Source organism: Ostrinia furnacalis, unplaced genomic scaffold (assembly GCF_004193835.3).
Source record: "Ostrinia furnacalis isolate ACB-3 unplaced genomic scaffold, ASM419383v2 OfSCF0088, whole genome shotgun sequence".
Lineage (NCBI taxonomy): Eukaryota > Metazoa > Arthropoda > Insecta > Lepidoptera > Crambidae > Ostrinia > Ostrinia furnacalis.
The window spans coordinates 51,190-71,938 of record NW_021130327.1 but is presented as its reverse complement, the minus strand read 5'-3'; the positions used below and the strand labels follow the sequence as shown (position 1 = coordinate 71,938).

Below are 20,749 nucleotides of genomic sequence, written 5' to 3'. Positions count from 1 at the left end.
GAAATCAAACAATTTTTAGACGAGATGGTTNTTTATTTAAATCCTCAAAAACTCAGTTTAACCTCTAAAATATAGAAAAAAGCTTGCACGCACACGCCATCAATCAAGTCCATCCAGTTGTTTAAGCGTAAAAAGGTAAACATACATACATACACACAAACTTTCACTTCACCTTTATAGTAATACTTACTTACTAGATTTTGCGCCTCAGTTTCACCCGCAGCTTACCTAATGAGTTTTCCCATGGGAATTAGATACTTTGGCGGTNATATTATGCAATCCCAAAGAAAAACTGGATTTATGGGATTTGTTATTTGTATTAAAAGCGTTGTTAAACTTTACGAAATTCAGGTGGTAAATAATAATCTCCAATTTCTGAGCACATACAAAATGAGTCAGGACCATCTAGAGTATTTTTTTAGTGCCATCAGGGCTAAAGGAGGATTTAACAACAATCCATCTGCACAACAGTTTAAATCTGCCTTTAAGAGGATGTTAGTACATGGAGAAATTAAACATATAACGTCAGGAAACTGTATTCCTCTCGAACATATAAACATTTTAACGCTAACGAAACCTGAATTAGCAATAAATAAAACATCTGAGAAAAATAGATTAATTGATAATGAACCTGTAAATACAGAAATGGTTGAAAATATATTAATGAAAGATCACGACTATTTAACAGACCCAAGTATTTTGACTGAATTTTCTAAACATATAATTATATACATAGCTGGTTTTGTTGTAAGCAAACTGAAAAAAGAACTTAACTGTGAGGAATGTGTGTCAGCTATAGTATGTAATACTAAATATGTTAGCCTACAATTGAAAAAAGACAAAGGCGGACTGTGTTATCCTACAGTAGATGTCATAAAAATATGCGAAATTTGTGAAATTATATTTCGTAGGAATAAAGGATTTTATAAAAAAAATCATTTAATAGAGCTAATGCAAGAAAGTCTTAAATACTGTTTGGGATATCCTTTTTTCTCCAAGACTTCACATTTTAAACAACAAACATTTCTTGACTGTCACTATTCGCTCTTAGTTAAAGCCATAAGTTTAAAGTATCTGAAAGTTCGAATACATTATGCAGCTAAAAAGCTTTCAGAAAAGTCTGACATCGTCAGGAATTTTTATAACAAATTAATTTTGTTTAAGGGTCAGTGATACCTACTGATTAAAGTATTATATTAAAGTGGTTTTTTATTTAAATCCTCAAAAACTCAGTTTAACCTCTAAAATATAGAAAAAAGCTTGCACGCACACGCCATCAATCAAGTCCATCCAGTTGTTTAAGCGTNATCACTGATCTAACTTGTTTTATAATTCTTCTTCTGCTACTTTATTCTAATTAATTACATATTTGTTACTCGTTGCTGTTAATTACAATTCTCAATCCGTATTTAATTTCTTCTCTCTACCGTGTTCGTACTACAGAGCCCCGATTACGGTAATTTTTAACGTCAACAATCCAGACACGCTTCTCGATTCTGCGATACGATTGGTCGTTCAACAGCGTACGTCAGCTGTTTTGACCAATCGTATCGCAGAATCAGAAACGCGTCTGGATTGTAGACGTTATAAAAGTTACCGTAATCGGGGCTCTGTCCTCGTAAAATCATCGTATCCGATTGTTGTAATCGGATTACATGAACATCACTCGACCATGTATGTCCATTTGGACATATCGGAATGGCACGCTTTGACTAGCAACTTGCTGTATCTACTCTAATCCATATCTGTGATCTACTCTAATCCATATCTGTGGTTTTGTGTCGTGAGACACTGTGTTATCGTGACAGTTGACAGTTGACAGCTGGGCTGCTCTGATTTTTGGGGACGTATTTTCTCTTTATTTCAAGAATGTTATCAAAATAGATAACCATTATGCTTCATTACAATAATATCGTATCCGTACGGTAAAGACGTTACAGTCGGGAGCGCGCAAAACAAGTTTTTCATAGATATGTCGTTGCCGTGATCGGAACCGCGTTGTGACTATTATTTTGCTACTTTTTGGCTTTTATAATTTGGTTATGTAAGGAATATCCTGTTGTGGAGAGTGTTACTGCACCGTGGGCAAAATGAGGACCGTAGCGTTGATCAGCGGCGGCAAAGACAGCTGCTACAACATGATGCAGTGCGTCGGGGCCGGGCACACGATCGTGGCCCTGGCCAACCTCCAACCAATACTGAAAGGTTACTTTTGTCCCTTCAAGCAAATTCGACATTTATTCCTCCGATGGAAAGGCCTAAATTGGTGCGACATCTTGTCGTAAAATATGTAGAGAGTTTGGTGGTGATGACTGATGGACTTTCTGTTGACACCTTTAAAAATAAATATTAGTTTTTCTTAACTATTCAGTAAAGAATCTGGCTGTTCAATGATAATTAAAAATTACCATCTACCCATTTTATGATCACAGTTTTTGTTAATTTCTCAAGTATATAAAAAATGTGCTATTTATTAAGTGTCTTCATTCATAAAACAATATATTTTTGACTCGGACTATACAGAGTGTTAGGTAAATGGATATATGAGCCGACACTAGCCCATGTTAACATGGTCATATAAATGGTATGGTGAAGTCAGAAATTTATCACCCTGTAGAATATGTACTCCTAAAGATATATTCACATTGTAGATGAGCTGGACAGCTACATGTACCAGACAGTGGGCCACCAGGGCATCGAACTGTACGCTGAAGCCATGGGCCTGCCGCTGTACCGGGAGGTCATCACTGGGGCTGCCGTGGACCAAGGGCGCAACTACGAGCCCACTGCCAATGATGAGGTTGAAGACTTGTACAGACTTCTGTCCAGGGTCAAGGTATGAAGAATTTAAAAAACCAGCAATACTAACAAAAAGTCTCTATTTTTGAGACTTATTCATTACATTAGTTTTGTTTTTACATATTAATGAATGAATAATTCAAGAAATAATAAAAAAAATAGATAATGGTGGACAATAAATCTCTTTTACCTAAGCAAATAAATCACAAAAATTTGCCACTCCTGGCCTAACTTTTTTGTCCTCTGAGCCTATACTGATAAATGTTTCTATGTACTTTATTTGTATGTTTATGTCCAAATGCTAACAATGTTGCATTGCAGTATATCAGTATAAATAAATAATCTTCATTCTAAAGCAAATATTAATTTGTTTATTAAGATAAACTTAGAAATGATAAGTGTTTCTTTATTGCGAGAAGATTCAATTAATTTAAATTACAAAATAGATTTCAAACACTGTCTCTCAAACATTTCACTTTAAAAAGTAAATGTAGTACCTAGTAACTAGTTCATGTACTAAAGCAATAGGAAAATGAGTAATTATGCAAATTAGCACATCATTAGGTGCCATCACTTTATAATCTTCAACAATATGTACATACATATTAACACACATGTAACATTATATTCATCAAGCAAACCACAATGTGACATTGAAGCAGAATCATTGACTCTTGTATGTATTTGTTATTAAATCAATATTTACTACACTCTGTCCATAGCTGGGAGGAACTAGCACATCTTATCATTTGACAACTATCTTAGCCTTATCACTGAAGTAATAGGGCATATACTTGTTCACTATACATTTCCGGATATTATCTGTATAACCCATAAATAAGCAGTGGAAATAGACTGCTTTATTTTCAATTTTGAAATTTTGAAACTTAGCCTTGCCTTTTTGTTCAAAATAACAATAAATAGATGCATGCTGTTTATGGCAAAAAGTTATTAGAGGATGTCTAAAAATGATTTCATTTATTTGTGAAGCATGTCTGTCAATGACCTCTAAGAACAGTGTTCAGCATTTCCATAATCTGAAGAAATTGTGGTTTGAAGCATGATAAGTCATAACACACATGCTACTTGTCACTGAATGTGAAGAAATCATTTGTTGTCTTGATGATGTTTTATTGTTTTAGGACGATATAGACATAGAAGCGGTGGCTGTCGGCGCGATATTGTCAGATTACCAAAGAATTAGAGTGGAAAATGTGTAAGTATAACAACCAGCTCGCACTAAGCGTTTCGACGACTCGTTTATAATGCGAACAGCTAGGGACTGGAATTCGCTGCCTGCTGCTGTGTTTCCTGAACACTATAATCCGTCCGGGCGTTTTCAAGGCGAGAGTGAATAGGCACTTACAGGGCAGATATGTACCATCCAAGACCGCATCTCACTTAACACCAGGTGCGATTGCGGTCAAATACCTGCCTTGTCTAGCATAAAAAAAAACTACTTAAAATCAATGTAGCATGTCTTCAGTTGAGAACTGGCTAAGAAAAGACCTTATTACAATAAACATAGTCTAGTAAATAAGAGTAACTTTCCCCACAGTATGGTTTGTTTAATGAGAGAGTTTGTTAAATAAATATTTCTTTTCCATTCAGGAAAAATATTTGTTATCAATGAACTCGAAGATAATCGGTCGTTAAGGGTACCATCACGCACGCATGTCTGCGATAGCACGGCCTACTATCATGATTGCAACTTCTAGACAGACTTCACCCACACTTGCGTAGGCCATTGGCCAAGATATCTGTGGACCGTGNCGGAGCGATGCGCTTACGCTAAAATTTCTACAAAGTGGTCAGGCGGAAGAGTCCCCGATAGTACCTTGAACACAAAAAATTTTCGGAACACTGTATTAGAATAGCCTCATGTTGCTTATGTGTAAAATTAGCACCCACAGTTTCCACTCATAAGAGAAAGATAAGATAAGAAAAACTTTATTTGACACAAAAAGAGAGGTAAAAGTTTCCGGGTTCTAGACTCGGGGAGGCACGTGAGGTAAAACTTTATTTGACACAAGAAGAGAGGTAAAAGTTTCCGGGTTCTAGACTCGGGGAGGCACGTGAGGTCAGCCAGGTTACGCGCAAAACGCACGATAGCACGACGTAAATATCATGATACCGATAGCAGTTTATTTTCGACGCGATTGCTAACTGCTATGGGGCCGTTCAAGTATTACGTAAGCAGATTTCTTACCATTTTTTACCCCCCCCGCCCCCCTTGTCATCAAAAGTAAGCAAAGCACTTACCCCCTCCCCCTATGCTTACGTAAACATTTTGTTATAAATGTTTTTTATATTGTCATTTTTAAAATAGGAAAATTCATGAAAATATTAGGTTTAACTGATACACATAAAGTAGGAACAAAAAATGCATCAATTACGCATCAACATAAACACAAATTATAACTTTCAATGCTTACAATATGTTTAGTATCCAAACAAACCACGCGCGCGGGAGTCCGGCCTCGCGTATAATAATATTTTATGCGGACTAAGACTCTCAAATTTCAATGGGCAATGTCGGCACGAGAGTTAATTATTAGACAAGTGAATAGCGCACGGTATTTTCCCTAATGTGCGGTAATTCCCCTAATCAGTTCTCAAAGCGAGTGCCTACGCATATGTATTATTTGCGGGAATCCCCGAAAAAACGTAAATAACAAACAATGACGTAATCATCATCTAGACCCCCCTACCCCCCCATGTCATCAAAATAAGCAAAACAGAGACCCCCCCACCCCCCCTTGGTGCTTACGTAATACTTGAACGGCCCCTATTATGATCTTTAAGAATCTTAATTAAGATCATAAGTTAAAAACATGTTTTTAATTTAATCATGTTGTCTATTTTCGTGACCTTTAATATTTAATTGATTAATATGTAGTTTTATTTTCTATCTATGGGATTACTTATGTTTTTAAAGTTTCCTATCAATACTCTTAACCTAAGCGTGTATGGATATAACAAAACAATAACTGCCATTATCGATCAAACAAATAATTGATGCGTGGGAATAAATTGTGCATAAACACTACATAATGAATTTCCTTCACATGAGTTCACATGACGCTGAAATATGATTGGTTCTTAAAATAAACGTAGTAAAGGCCACTAACAGTTAACTTTCTCAATTCATTTAATAAATTACGATTGTTTTTTGTCCTTTTGAAAATGTTTTACTTTTGATTTCCATTTTCAGGTGTCGTAGATTAGGTTTAGTGTCGTTGGCGTACTTGTGGCGGAGGAACCAAAAGGAATTGCTGCAGGAGATGATAGCAAGTGGCGTGGAGGCTATCATTATAAAGGTAACTGTTGCTTAAAAATCTCCTTCTCATCGTAAGATACAGATAAAATCGTTTTAAGGTGCGTCCACACTGTGTTCACTCAAGAGCAGGGTAAGCAGAATGACAAACGTGTCTCGTGAACTCGTGAGCCCAAGTGCCCGGTGTGGACGCTCCTTAACATAATGTGAACGTAGTAGCGGCACGTAACGTAACAAGTTTTACATTCGTAAACGATCTAGTGACATTGTGCGATTTTTGTCTTTCATGTTATTCATATGCATCCATTATCATACATACTGTTATTGGAAACATTAAATGAAAACCATTTTGAAGTACTTATTTTTCTTATGTTCTGAATTGTATTGTAAGTCACAGTTGATGAGAAACATCAACATTCAACACAAATTCGGTTGAAAATGGTCAAACGATTAGCGCCATAAATAATTTCAAAATAGGCGGCGTTTCCCCAACATCGATGAAGCCAATTTTCCGGCAGCCTACACTACCGCTGTGTTGTTTCAGTCCATGTGACCGCGATAGAAAAACCCAGATGGTTTGTCGATCCGCTGGATTTTTGGATTTTTTTGTCAATAAAGATGGGATTTCGGAAGCGTCGTAATATATTTCCAAAATTGCTTCGCTGTCTGTAAAAATGGGATTCCCTCAGCTACTGGTTGTTCCCAGGTGGCCGCGCTAGGCCTGGACCCGCGGGTGCACCTGGGCATGTCGATCCGCGAGCTTCAGCCGCACCTTCTAGTCATGCAGGAGAAGTACGGCCTCAACGTGTGCGGCGAGGGCGGCGAGTACGAGACCTTCACGCTCGACTGCCCGTTGTTCAGGAAGCGGTTAGTTATGTGAGTACCCTCTCTTTAATTTCAAGATTTTTTTTCATCCACAACGAGGAAGCTCTTGGCCCGTATCTCACCTGATGGTAAGTGACGATCAGGCCGAAGGTGGAAGCGAGCTTCACCCGGAATCCTCAACCACGGAGGAACTGGCTATCTTACCTCTAACTGCCGGAACACAACAATGCTGTTAACATTGTTGTTATGGCGACACAGACTTAGGTAAGATGGTGGTAGCTAGCCAGGCGGACCTCTCTGATTTTAAGAATTGGGATGATGACTGGGTAATGAAATCGAAATTCTATTTAGTCCGTCAGACAGATAATAAAAAAAAGTTGGCCACATTTTTTTTTTCATAATCGAATCATTACAGTATTATTATTGAGTTGATTTTTTTTTTGAGTAGATTTTTTTTTTGAGTAGATTTTTTACTCTAAACTGACGTCACGCGACATTTCAACTCCACTGTTTAGGAAACGATTAGTTCTGTAAGTAGTTTTATTCTGCTTTTTATCTTGTCTGAGAAATGCTTTAATTTCACCTTTTACCCTCTCATTAGATAATGTAATCACCTGTTTACCTATCAGCTGCAGCTCATAACTGAGTAAATTTCTGTGAAATAGTAAAGGGTGTGTTTTTGTTACGGTGTGACGCGAGATTCCTGTTACGTCACTTGACAGCAGAAGGGCGTGGCCTAACTTAAAATCTTTCAACTTCCCGCTAATTACTGAGACAAAACACTTTTAACGATGTAATTCGACATTATAATCATTCAAGTTTAAATCTGATTACACTTTTATTATCAGCATCAATTTTATTTACATAATAGGGTGAATACGAATTCAATTGATTTACGATTAAATAAAACCCTACCTTAATCCAAATGTATCATCACATTGGAAAATTACTGTGAAAACTGTGGGTATACTTATAAAAGACACCCATTTAAGTGTAATAAATAAGAAACTAACCGATACCTTTTCCTTTTTAGTGATGATAAAGAATTAGTGATACACACGGACGACCCGGTCGCACCAGTCGGATACCTAAACCTCAAGCTGCACTTAGAAGCCAAGCGAGGCGCCGAGGACGGCATCAAACTGCCCCCTACCGTCAAAAGCGCACTAGACTTCGTAAGCGACCTAAGCGACACCGTCTTCAGCGACATCAGCGACATAGAACTGAGCGAGACAGAGATAGAGTCCATCGAGAAGTTAGAAAAAGAGGAGAAGAAAAAACAGACAGAACTGAACCCTTTGCTCACGTACAATGAAAAGTCTGACTTAGATGGAGCGGACAGCCAAAACGATAGCGCTGATAGTATAGAAGATGGGTATTGTTACGAGGAGTTCGATAGTCAGTTCGAGAAACAGCCGATTGCGGACCATAGAAGTATATACGGGAATAGACACGGCTGGTATTTTATAGGCGGGATAGTTGGCGAGGGAGTCGATACGAGGCAGGCGACGGAGGACGCTATGAAGAAACTCATTAGTAGGTAAACTTTTTCCAGGCTTTCTTTTGTTAGTTTTAGTTGCATGCTTAATTTTAATGACGTGCTGACGCTTTATTTGATATTTTTTGTCTATGGTTTGTGGTGCTATCATTATTTCCTAACCAAATGTCTACTAACTATCGATGTTTCCTTGAATTATTGTCCCAATACAGGACCGTCTTTAACCTACTAGGGCTCTGGGCACTTAAGGATCAAGGGCCCCCCTTGTCATCTGGTAAAAGGTCTTTCGAGCAGATGGGGGCCCCCTAGGTCGCGGGGCCCTGGGCATATGCCCTAAGTGACCAATAGGAAAGAGGGGCCTACCCAATAATGTTGACAACTATTATTTGTTTACGCGACCATTTATGCGTCCCGGTTTATTTTTATCATTGCCGAGTAAACTTTCTCGATTACTTCATTATGTAACTACAAAACCGTTTATTCTAGATAGCTACAACATATTAATTACTATCTTAGTTTACAATTTTAATTGACCCATCTATGCCTATAGACAGCTTTATAAAAGCGAAGATAAAAGTATTAGCTTCTTATCTCGACGTAATATTGAAAGTCTTAATCGGTTGATAAAATATGTATTATGTTTCACATCATTTTGACCTTTTCGTCTGCCGCGATAATGTTTTAGGCCGATAATCACCTTGTTTGGGTGTGATCATGTGACGAGTGCCGCAGATAGAGTTACAAATTGTACATTTTGTAAACTGCCCAGCAGGACAATCGTGTAGAAAATAAAAATTATAATTTGTTGTCTAACTTTTAAAATTATTATTAGATATTGAAATGTGTTGAAAACAGTCTTAAGAGAAGTGTATTTTGCTTGTATCTGTTTATTACAAACAAAAACTAAATGGATAAAATAGACTCTTCATAAAATATACAATGCCAGATGTCAGTTGCAACATAAAAATAGATAAACTTCAGATAAGCTACACCGTATTTGACGTATTCCTATTTGACCTTCGACCGCCGATACTAGTGACGTAGGAACATAATAATTTACAGCACTTAAGACTATGATTTTTATTGTAAAATAGCACCTATTCCAACGACTTAAGATGCCACAAATATTAGCTTCATACGTTAAGATAATTAGTTTGCTTCATTGTTTGTTTATTGATATAGGTTCAAGTCATTAAGGTCCGGATTTCGAGATGTTTATTTTAATCGCCAGTAATTAATATAATCACTGTGTAGGTATGTATCACTTAATTTTATTATGTAACTATCTCTTCTACTTTATTCTGATTAATTTCGCTGCGACTTCTCAAGAGTACAAATCTCAAGAGTAAATACCGGATGTTCACAGTAAATCTTAAATAAATCCTAAAAAATACACACTCGTGTAGACTTATCAGTGAGGCACACATTGTAAGCCTCCTTCCTGTCATACTGTTTGCCTTGTGTAGATTTGTAGTTGCATTAAAGTATTGAATCTAAAGATTGTTTGTAATGACAAATGACAATGAACATACTGAATTCGAATACCAAGATGTAGTAATCCTACTATAATTTATGAATAGTTACGGAGGTTCGTGTTACTTTATTACTAGGGCTTTCTTTTATCTTCCCTTCCAAACAATAAGAAGAAACCTATTTAATATCTCTATCCACATTCGTGAGAAAAGGTGATATTATGTCCAAGAAAAGAGCCACTAGATAATCTTTATTATCTAACATTATAATATCGCGTGCGAAAATCGTGTCAACCCGCGTGTGGTGGGGTTACTAAGCGCCTTATCACCTCCTACAATGTATAAAAATGATTTCTTAATATAATGTTTTATAAGATATGCGTTCACTGCCCCCTACATAAAATTATTTATGCAAAACAATCATTGATACCTTGTATAAATTGATTTTTGTTATGACGATAATTATTATTTTCTCTTTTTTTGTTATGGTTCACGTGATAAAAACTATTGATAGCAATGATTTACCCTATAGAGTACGCCTTGCTGGTTTTAGCTTACCGCAAGGGTGAATAATTAAGTACAAGTAATTATTACTAAAACTAGCTGACCCGGCGAACTTTGTTCCGCCTTAATGGCAATAAATAACGGGATAAAAAGTATCCTATGTCCTTCTCCTGGCTCTAAACTACCTCCCTGACAATTTTCAGCTAAATCGGTCCAGCCGTTCTTGACTTATAAGTGGAGTAACTAACACGACTTTCTTTTATATAATAGATAAATGCAAATTACTAAAATTCTTTAAAAAGTCAAAAATTTTGACGATTTGTCGCTTGCTTTGTGACTGACAGTTTTATAACTATCTGACAATCTATTTGAGCATTTTTCATGCACATGAAGCCTGCATGCTAACGATTCGGTCAACGACTCACGGTGGGCTGAAAATCGCTTGGTAGACTAGACTCGATAATGGTCATCTTTGAAACATAAGGTTAATTTTTGGATTGTTTGGTGAAATAGATTGCATGAAATTATGCCATGCTTTTTCTAAAGTTAAGTGAAAACAAGTACGAAGTGTTAGTTTACTTATTAACTTGTTTGTAGGCCTGCTTGAGTCGGAAAGCATGCAGCTGACGGACGTGACGTCAGTCAACATCTACATGCGCGACATGGAAGAATATACGGAGCTGAATGACGTGTACGCGAGCCATTTTTGTTTCCCCAACCCTCCTACGAGGGTATGTGTTCAGTGCCCTCTGATGGACGACGTCGGACTTATATTGGACGCTGTAAGTTACTAAACTTTTCTGTAGATGTGATTGTTTATTTATATTAAGAGCATATTTATTTATATTAGAGTATATTTGGACCCAGTCTATAAATATTTTTGTAGGAAAGCGCGTCGTCTGCGCGTTTTGAATACGCCCTGTGGTTTTAACGGTTCTAAGAAGACTAAAGGTTTATACAATTACATTTAGTGGGATAATATAATAAGTACGCTTAAGAACTACTGATAGGTATTAAATTCGACTAGTATATGCTTACAATTCAGTTTTATGTAATTTTGAGTTTCTGGCATTCTACGCCTAAACTATTTTAAATGACAGCTGGACAAAAGCCTCCCTTGAGGATTTCCATAACGACCGGTCCTTAGTGCTTCATAATCATCATCATTTCAGCCATAGGACGTCCACTGCTGAACATAGGCCTCCCCCAATGCTTTCCATGTTGATCGATTGGTAGCGGTCTGCGTCCAGCGCTTAGGTACTTAAGTGTACTTTCCACCTACACTTCAAGACAAGTCAGTAAGATTAAAAATACGACGACTATTATATTCCCAGTCACAATAAAATCAATAAAATGTGTGTCACAGCCCAACAGTGACAGAACAATGCCTTTTATTATTGCTACTAGTGATCATTCACCCCAGGTGGCGCACAAGCCGGTCCCGGCCAAGGACGATAGTGATAGCTCGATCCCGAAGGAGCGCATCACTATGCACGTGCAGGGCATCTCGCACTGGGCTCCGGCCAACATCGGGCCTTATAGTCAAGCTATTAAGGTAACTATTTGCATGACGAATAATCTTTTCTTAAAGGTTTAAAACCTTTGTTTGTCACCTGTCATCCGCTTTGCAATGGAGGGAAGTCGAACCTTAATTTCGAACTCCTATGTTCTTCTGATTAATTTCGTTGCGGGTCCAATGACAGTTTAACTTTCCCCCGGGACAAACTTGACCTTCATTGGTTGGGTTTTTGTGGCGGTCAAGCTGTAGATCCTGGCTACACAGGAGTTGCAGTGGTGGGAACGAGAGGTGGAAATAGTCCCGATATTTGCATGACGAATGACGATATCGGCTCATTAGCCCGTCCCATTCATGGACGATAGCGACAGCTCGAGCCCGAAGGAGCGCATCACCAAATGGGCGCCGGCTAACATCGGCCCTTATAGCCAGGCTATTAAGGTATCAATTGCAGCAACAGATAGCGTGCGTATTTGAAATCAGGCAACGCATCCTCATGCTGGTCATCGTTTTGCAGCTACTTTGCGCATCTCAGCACCGCTTAGCTTGCTCACACATCTGGTAGAAATACAATGTTTCACAGTTTTGCTATGGCCTAGTCCCCGACACTAGCGTCTTTCGAATGCTGTTGTTTCGTTAGCGCCTGCGCAGCATCGACGCTAATGCTGAGTACAGCGGAATAAGGAGGTTGCATTACTAGTCCGAAAAAAATGTTGCTTTGGCGTTGTGCAGACGCGTCACCAGCGTTTCTTAGCGTTCCTTCGACGCTGCGCAGGCGCTGACAAGACGACGATGCTGGAAAGATGCTAGTGTAGGGCCCTAAGCGTTCTCGCTTATTTTCATGGCACATTTCTTGTGAAAAAGCGGTCTAATAATCCAAATATTTTCCCCAGTTAGGCGAGGTGATCAGCACGTGCGGGCAGATCGCGCTGGTACCAGGCACAATGCAACTAGTCGAGGGCGGAGCACGGCGGCAGTGCGCGCTCGCGCTGCGGCACCTCACGCGCGTCATCCGCGCCGTGCACCCGCGCGCGCACATCCGCAGCGTCGTGCAGGTGCGTGACGTCACAGCCCGCTGCAGGTCGATGACCCTGGCTCATGGGTTGCGTCATGGAAGTCGTTACATCAGTGCGCGCTCGCGCTGCGGCACCTCACGCGCGTCATCCGCGCCGTGCACCCGCGCGCGCACATCCGCAGCGTCGTGCAGGTGCGTGACGTCACAGCCCGCTGCAGGTCGATGACCCTGGCTCATGGGTTGCGTCATGGAAGTCGTTACATCAGTGCGCGCTCGCGCTGCGGCACCTCACGCGCGTCATCCGCGCCGTGCACCCGCGCGCGCACATCCGCAGCGTCGTGCAGGTGCGTGACGTCACAGCCCGCTGCAGGTCGATGACCCTGGCTCATGGGTTGCGTCATGGAAGTCGTTACATCAGTGCGCGCTCGCGCTGCGGCACCTCACGCGCGTCATCCGCGCCGTGCACCCGCGCGCGCACATCCGCAGCGTCGTGCAGGTGCGTGACGTCACAGCCCGCTGCAGGTCGATGACCCTGGCTCATGGGTTGCGTCATGGAAGTCGTTACATCAGTGCGCGCTCGCGCTGCGGCACCTCACGCGCGTCATCCGCGCCGTGCACCCGCGCGCGCACATCCGCAGCGTCGTGCAGGTGCGTGACGTCACAGCCCGCTGCAGGTCGATGACCCTGGCTCATGGGTTGCGTCATGGAAGTCGTTACATCAGTGCGCGCTCGCGCTGCGGCACCTCACGCGCGTCATCCGCGCCGTGCACCCGCGCGCGCACATCCGCAGCGTCGTGCAGGTGCGTGACGTCACAGGTCACAGGCTGGTCCACAGGGTATATGTTGCAACGGGGCGTCCTAGCTAGCTCAGTCTGACACCCCGCTGTATTACAATGTGGACAGCAATTCGCTAGGGACTCTGCGCAATTCAGCCGAGGGAACAGTATAGACGCGCGCGCGAACGTCTGGCTGTTGCGATGGCTCCCGAGCGAATGCTAGCTGCCCGCGGTCGCCGCCGCCTCTTAAATAAGCGCGGTCCCATTCACGGCTCTGCGGCGTGCGGCCGCGCAACCGTAGGCTTGTCAAATCTCCGCGTTTGGTGCTAGAGCTGTCGATGCGTCGCGGGCCGCGTCACAATGTCATGGAAGTCGTTACATCAGTGCGCGCGCGCACATCCGCAGCGTCGTGCAGGTGCGTGACGTCACAGCCCGCTGCAGGTCGATGACCCTGGCTCATCGGGTGCGTCATGGAAGTCGTTACATCAGTGCGCGCTCGCGCTGCGGCACCTCACGCGCGTCATCCGCGCCGTGCACCCGCGCGCGCACATCCGCAGCGTCGTGCAGGTGCGTGACGTCACAGCCACGAGCCTGGTGGAGGTCAACCCACCACCACCCATGGCCATTCCAACCTTCCTGCGTACGTCGTGGCAGGATGCACTCTGCCGCGCGCAATGCTTGACTCCCTACAAGTTCTTTGTTCTATTCCTTGTCCCTATGAGCTACTCTCCCCGTTCTGGGGCTGCTACTAGCACAACAACAGGTGGTAGGCACCCTATGGCGCCGAACTGATCGGGGCTGTTCGTTTCTCGTGCTACTTGTACGCAAACGCCTTGAGCCGGTTGAAGTTCGCCTCTGTTGCGACTAGATTGGGATACCAGCTTGTGGAGGTCAATGACCCTGGCTCATGGGTTGCGTCATGGAAGTCGTTACATCAGTGCGCGCTCGCGCTGCGGCACCTCACGCGCGTCATCCGCAGCGTCGTGCAGGTGCGTGACGTCACAGGCTGGTGGAGGTCAATGAACCACGCCACAAGCTACGTCATGGAAGTCGTTACATTAGCAAGCTATGAAGACGTCGACGCCGACTCCACTGTGTTTGGCCTTTACCACACTAGCAACTTGTCGTCGTAGTGTCTCTCGAGCGTCGTCGTCTTGCCAACGCCTGCGCAGCGTCGACGCGACACGCAAGCACTACCGTACGATAGATACGTTTGGCAGTCACTCAGCATTAGCGTTGCTGCAACGCTGAGTCAGTGCCGCGTTGACGCATCGCGGGCGCTGCACGACGACGACGCTCGGAAGACGCTAGTGTGGGCGACCTTATAGCTTGATTTATTTATTTATTTATTAGGTCTACCAACATAGTTACATTACAACATGTACACTTAAAAATAACAATTATGAACAAAGTTACAATGCAACAACAATTATAGGCTGACACAACATGCAATATAGATTCAATTCAGTTTGTTCCGAACCGTTCCATGCACACAAAAAAAACATTTAATCATATCAATAATAGTAGAATTTTGATTTAAACATGACTTATCTTATAAGTAGGTACCTGCTTACTTACTACAAATTGTTTCATTTACTAAAAAAAAAACGGTTACCATAGCCCAATCTGACACAAACAGTTGAGATGCCACAAAGGAGTTTTTTTTTTTTTTTAATAAATATCTTTGGACAATCTCACACAGCGCCATTTAGCCCCAAAGTAAGCAATTAATATGCTTGTGTTATGGGTTAGTCTATTTGATATGTTATTGTCCCTGACTTACTTGACTTATGGTCCTATGTCCCCTAGATGGGGCAGAGGGCGTCCACAACAGTCCTCCATCTCGTTAGGTCTTGAGCTTCTCGCTTGATCTCGCTCCAGGTTATTGTCCCTACGTTAATTTAATTTGCTATCCCTCAGAGCGTGTGCTACGTGAGCGCGGGCTGGGCGCGCGCGGTGGGCGAGGCGCGGCGGCAGCTGGAGCGGCGCACGGCCGGCGCCATCGTGCAGTGCGCCGTGGTGGCAGCCCTGCCGCGCCGCGCCGCGCTCGAGTGGCACGCCTGGGCGCACACCGACAACAACCGCTTCGACTGTGAGTACCGCGCAATAACAGCTTCAACTGTCTTTAGTAAGCGCGGGCTAGGCGAATTTAAAGATTATTTAGTGCACACCATCTCTAATATTCAACACCTCCCATCTCAGGATCAGACTATCTAGTAAAAATAGGAAATCCTCGTCCATAGTTTGCAACACCTGATATACGTCGAACCGCTACAAAAAGCTCACGCGTCAGTGTTCAACGCACGCTGCTGCTCGCCGCGCCCGCCTCAGACTCCAGTCACCGCGCATTCAGTGTGGACTACTATAGACGCACACTAAGGGACCCCACACTGGCGTCTACTAGTCTCTCAAGTGTCGTCGCGTTGCCAGGATGATCACTCCGTTCAGCATTGGCGTCGCGGCGCATTTGACGCTGTATAAGCGCTGTCAAGACAACGACATTCTATAGATAATAGTGTGGGGAAGCCCTAAATGTAAAGTTCTGTCAATCTGACAGATTCACCGGAATTAACGTAGTAGATTAAAAACGAATTGCATTCTCCGATCGTTTGTTTCAGACGAAGAAACTGGTTGCAGCGTGGGTGAATACAAAGTGGCCATTACAAGAAGATGGAACTATGAAAACACGGTCGCGGCGATCGTCTGTTACGTTGCGACTGGTAATTATTCCCAACATGTTATAGTCTACTTTAGTGGTTCTTAACCTTTAAGTCATGAGGGACCATTTTACCAAATTTCTGTTTTGTCAGGGAACGCCTCATAATCGGTCAAAACCAGTTTGACTGCAAAAATCAGTTAAAAGTGGTTTAACCAAAGTGTACAAGTGCAATTCGTGAACCACTTGGAAGGTCTCCAGGGGCCACCAGTGGTCCCCGGACCACCGGTTAAGAACCACTGGTCTACTTAGAGGCAAATTTGGAAAAAGTTGCCTCATCCTTTTATTCTCGATGAAGAAAGCAATGTACAGTCACGGAATGAAAAGGTTCGTCAGTTTTCAAATTGATTCCTTCAACGAATCGCGAGCACATATTACCTTTTGAAACTATGTTACAGAATAATCTCGAGTTAGAGAAAATAATCTTTAACTGTTCGTCAGTAAAGTTCAAAATTATTCAGATCAAAGTTGTTTGACGATTTAACACTTGTCAAGAAGATTATTATGATTGATAAACTAACCTTGTTAGTTCAACCTGCCATTATCTATTAAAAAAATACTACATTTTGTAACATTGCACTGATGGGATAGAAAAATAAACAAGCAAAACCTTATTCGTTAGCAAACGTCATATTTATTTAAATGTTAGCAGCAATGTTTCTTGCACGGTTATGTTAGCAGGTTTGACTCTTACAGTACCTAGTGCAAGCGAAAACCGACACTAAGGTGACGAACATATTTATCCATCAGGTTCATCCCCATCCACGTGCCAGCTATCGTTCCCGAGTTCAGAGGCTTGTGCATCGCACCGTGCGTTGGCGGCGGCGATGCCACTAGAAGAGCTGACGCGCGTACTTGAGTATGCGCTGCGCAAGCTGCTCAGCGACTGCCGGGACGACGAGCCCGCGCCCGCTGTCAAGCTCAGGATATTCTACCAGGTGAGTGGCTGGGAAAGGGTCATCGTATCTGCCCATCCTTGTCGCTCGCACGTAATTATGTTGCTGTCGCGCTCGCACACTCACTGCGGGCGCGCGTCGCATGGTCGCGACAGCAATATCATTATACGCGAGCGATAAGGATAGGTAGCTTGGGGTCATTGGACGGGATTCTACGTGCTCACGGACCAGGCTATAGCAACAACCAGCAGAGCCTGCTGGAAGCATTCAAGGTAATCCCCATCCACGTGTCAGCTGTCGTTCCCAAGCTCAGAGGCTTGTGCGTCGCGAAGGAAAAAAGAGAAAAGAGAGTGGGTTATGAGTTGCTACTCCTAGTCTCACCCAAGCAGAGTAGATTCTACCAGGTGAACGCACGTGAAAAATAGAACAACGGGGAACAATGGGCTATGAGGGAGCGAGAGACCTACAGAGAGGACTTCCTCTTGTCTCTTTCTAGCAAGTGCTATTCCAATAGTAACCGTAGCCGTAGAGGATACAGGAAGGACCCAATGCTTCAATGCACTGCTGAGAGGACTTTGCAAGGAGACTTACGAGGTAATCCTCTTCCACGTGTCAGCTGTCGTTCCCCGCGCGCTGTTAAGCTGAAGATATTCTACCAGGTGAGTGGCTGGAAAAGGGTATGAAGGAGAAAAGAGAGTGGCTTATGAGTGGCTACTCCTAGTCTCATTCCACGCAGGGAGAAAATTTTGCCAGATAAATAGACGGCTGCGAAATTGTACAAGTAGGAGGGAGGACAATGGGTCATAAAAGGGTAGCCCTAGTCTCATTCTAGCAACAACCAGCAGAGCCTGCTGGAAGCATTCAAGGTAATCCCCATCCACGTGCCAGCTGTCGTTCTCAAGCACAGAGGCTTGTGCGTCGCACTGTTAAGCTGAGGATATTCTACCAGGTGAGTGTCTGAGAAATGGGGGAAAGGGAGACAATGGGTTATGAGGGGCCCTTCCTAGTCTCACCCAAGCAGAGTAGATTCTACCAGGTGAACGCACGTGAAAAATAGAACATCGGGGAACAATGGGCTATGAGGGAGCGAGAGAGCTACAGAGAGGACTTCCTCTTGTCTCTTTCTAGCAAGTGCTATTCCAATAGTAACCGTAGCCGTAGAGGATACAGGAAGGACCCAATGCTTCAATGCACTGCTGAGAGGACTTCGCAAGGAGACTTACGAGGTAATCCTCTTCGGCGGCGGCGATGCCGTTAGAAGAGCTTACGCGCGTACTTGAGTATGCTTCTAAGCTGCTCAGCGACTGCCGGGACGACGAGCCCGCGCCCGCTGTTAAGCTCAGGATATTCTACCAGGTGAGTGGATAGAAAAGGGTATAAAGGAGAAAAGGGAGTGGGTTATGAGTGGCTATCCCTATGAGAGTCTCATTCCAAGCAGGGAGGAAATTCTGTCAGATAAATAGACAGCTGCGAAATAGTACAAGTATAAGAGGAATAATGGATTATAAGTAGTGACCGACCGAATATTCGTTTTCGTTTTCGGCCATTTTCGGCCAAAAAATGGACATTCGGCCATATTTTCGTTTTCGGCCAAAAACCAGCCGAAGCTTCGGCCAAACCGAATATCAAAAATACGTGAATAAGATGGTGACGTTTATCGTTCCGATATCTTCGGGAGTGAATCTGGTGCACTCATGGTTCCAATCAGACTAGAACGGACGCGGTATTGTCACACTCTTTTGAAGTTGTGAAGTGAGGTTACGTTGTAAAGAGTGTCCAGCGAGAATTTTCCAAGTTCAAAATTGAATACAAATACTCAATACTCAATACTTTTATTGCATAACCACATTAGCATTCACATTTTTATAGGTCTTACAATTTAGGCAGTTATACAATGTGGACCCAGTTAGGGTTAAAACCAAAGTTTAATTGTTTCAAAATAGAGTCTAATGCGGATTTGAAATACGCCATGAGTCTGGTCGGGTGCCCACAGAGCGTTCGCAGTTGAACAATAAGAAGTATTTGAAATGTATTGTCGAATGATCGATGAATGTCTGATACCACAACTGCAACTGCAACCCGGTCAACTACAGCCTTGGCCAAAAGTATTGAGCACCCATGATATTTATTAATTTTGAAGGAATTATACATGTGTCTGAATCAAAACAGTTTTTAACAGTTTTATATTGTTTATTAACAACAAAAAATTAATACTTTGTTGGACCACCCTTTGCCTTAATTACTGCAGAAGTTATTTTTGGTAAAGATTGTACTAATTTATTACAATCGTCACATGTTAAAGCGTTCCACTCTTCCCGCAAGCGACGTTTTAGGTCTTCTTTTGTTTTTATTCAATGGCGCCGGACCTTGTCCTTCAATAGACCCCACAAATGCTCGATGGGGTTCAGGTCTGGTGACTGGGCAGACCATTCAAGCAGCTCGATATTATTGTCAATAAACCAAGCCATCGTTTGTGACAAGGTGCGTTATCCTGCTGGAATTTGACGCTTTCCATGTTGATGTCACCAAAAAGTGTTGTAAACGAGGGCAGAAGTGCGGATTCAAGAACGTTTATGTACTTTTTAGAGTCCATGCGTCCTTCACACACAAACATTTCCCCAACTCCTGCGGCGCTCATGCACCCCCAGACCATCACACTGCCGCCGCCATGTTTATCGGTAGGTACCTTACACACCGGGGTAAATTCTTCGTCTACTCGACGACGGACAAATGTCACACCAGGTGTGCCAACAATCGTAAAGTAACGAAATTTTNGCGGCACCTCACGCGCGTCATCCGCGCCGTGCACCCGCGCGCGCACATCCGCAGCGTCGTGCAGGTGCGTGACGTCACAGCCCGCTGCAGCGATGACCCTGGCTCATCNACACGTGTCTTCAGCTTACACATAGAAAACAACTCATAGTTATGAAGTTCTAATGGCTCTAATTGAATGACTGAGAGGTTTGATGACTCTAATTAGGCTTTTATTGATGGTATACTTGGAATTGCTCTAGAGCCAATGAGGAAGTTGGAGACATTCTCATGAAAATATAGTGTAGCGAGCCAACGATCTAGTAAAGATCGTGTAAAGCACCTGGATACCCACAGCACAGAACTGGTCATAGTGGAAATACTTTTAGAGATCATTTAATTAAAAAGTCACGATAGCCGAACGGTGAAGGGGTCGGACTGGCCGACTCGTGATCCGGGGAACGCGGGTTCGGTCCCCGCCGCCGCTCGACTATTGTGGTGAGCTCACTCGTGACACAAGCATATTTAGCTTAGTAGGGGCTAGCGGGGGAGTATTAGTAATTTGTGTAATAACAAATTACTAATAATCTTTAATTATATAAAAAAAAATGATATGACGCAAACTGCTTTTGCTTTGTTATTACCACGCTCGCGCTCTGCGATGGATGTGCTATTGTCAGTGATACCAACCGGCCTAGAATGCG

General features: G+C 42.8%; 1 protein-coding gene across 1 annotated transcript; it reads left to right on the top strand.

Annotated features, from left to right (window-relative positions):
• Positions 1-1,798: 1,798 nt before the first annotated feature.
• Positions 1,799-20,217, top strand: LOC114351542 (diphthine--ammonia ligase-like). Its single transcript, XM_028302803.1, has 15 exons — positions 1,799-2,205; positions 2,652-2,836; positions 3,942-4,015; positions 6,014-6,119; positions 6,783-6,952; positions 7,935-8,437; positions 10,973-11,157; positions 11,799-11,930; positions 12,785-12,946; positions 15,603-15,774; positions 16,301-16,402; positions 17,149-17,387; positions 18,127-18,243; positions 18,588-18,650; positions 19,846-20,217. The coding sequence occupies exons 1-15, from the start codon at positions 2,091-2,093 to the stop codon at positions 20,215-20,217; spliced, it is 2,697 nt and encodes an 898-aa protein (XP_028158604.1). The 5' UTR covers positions 1,799-2,090.
• Positions 20,218-20,749: the final 532 nt, after the last annotated feature.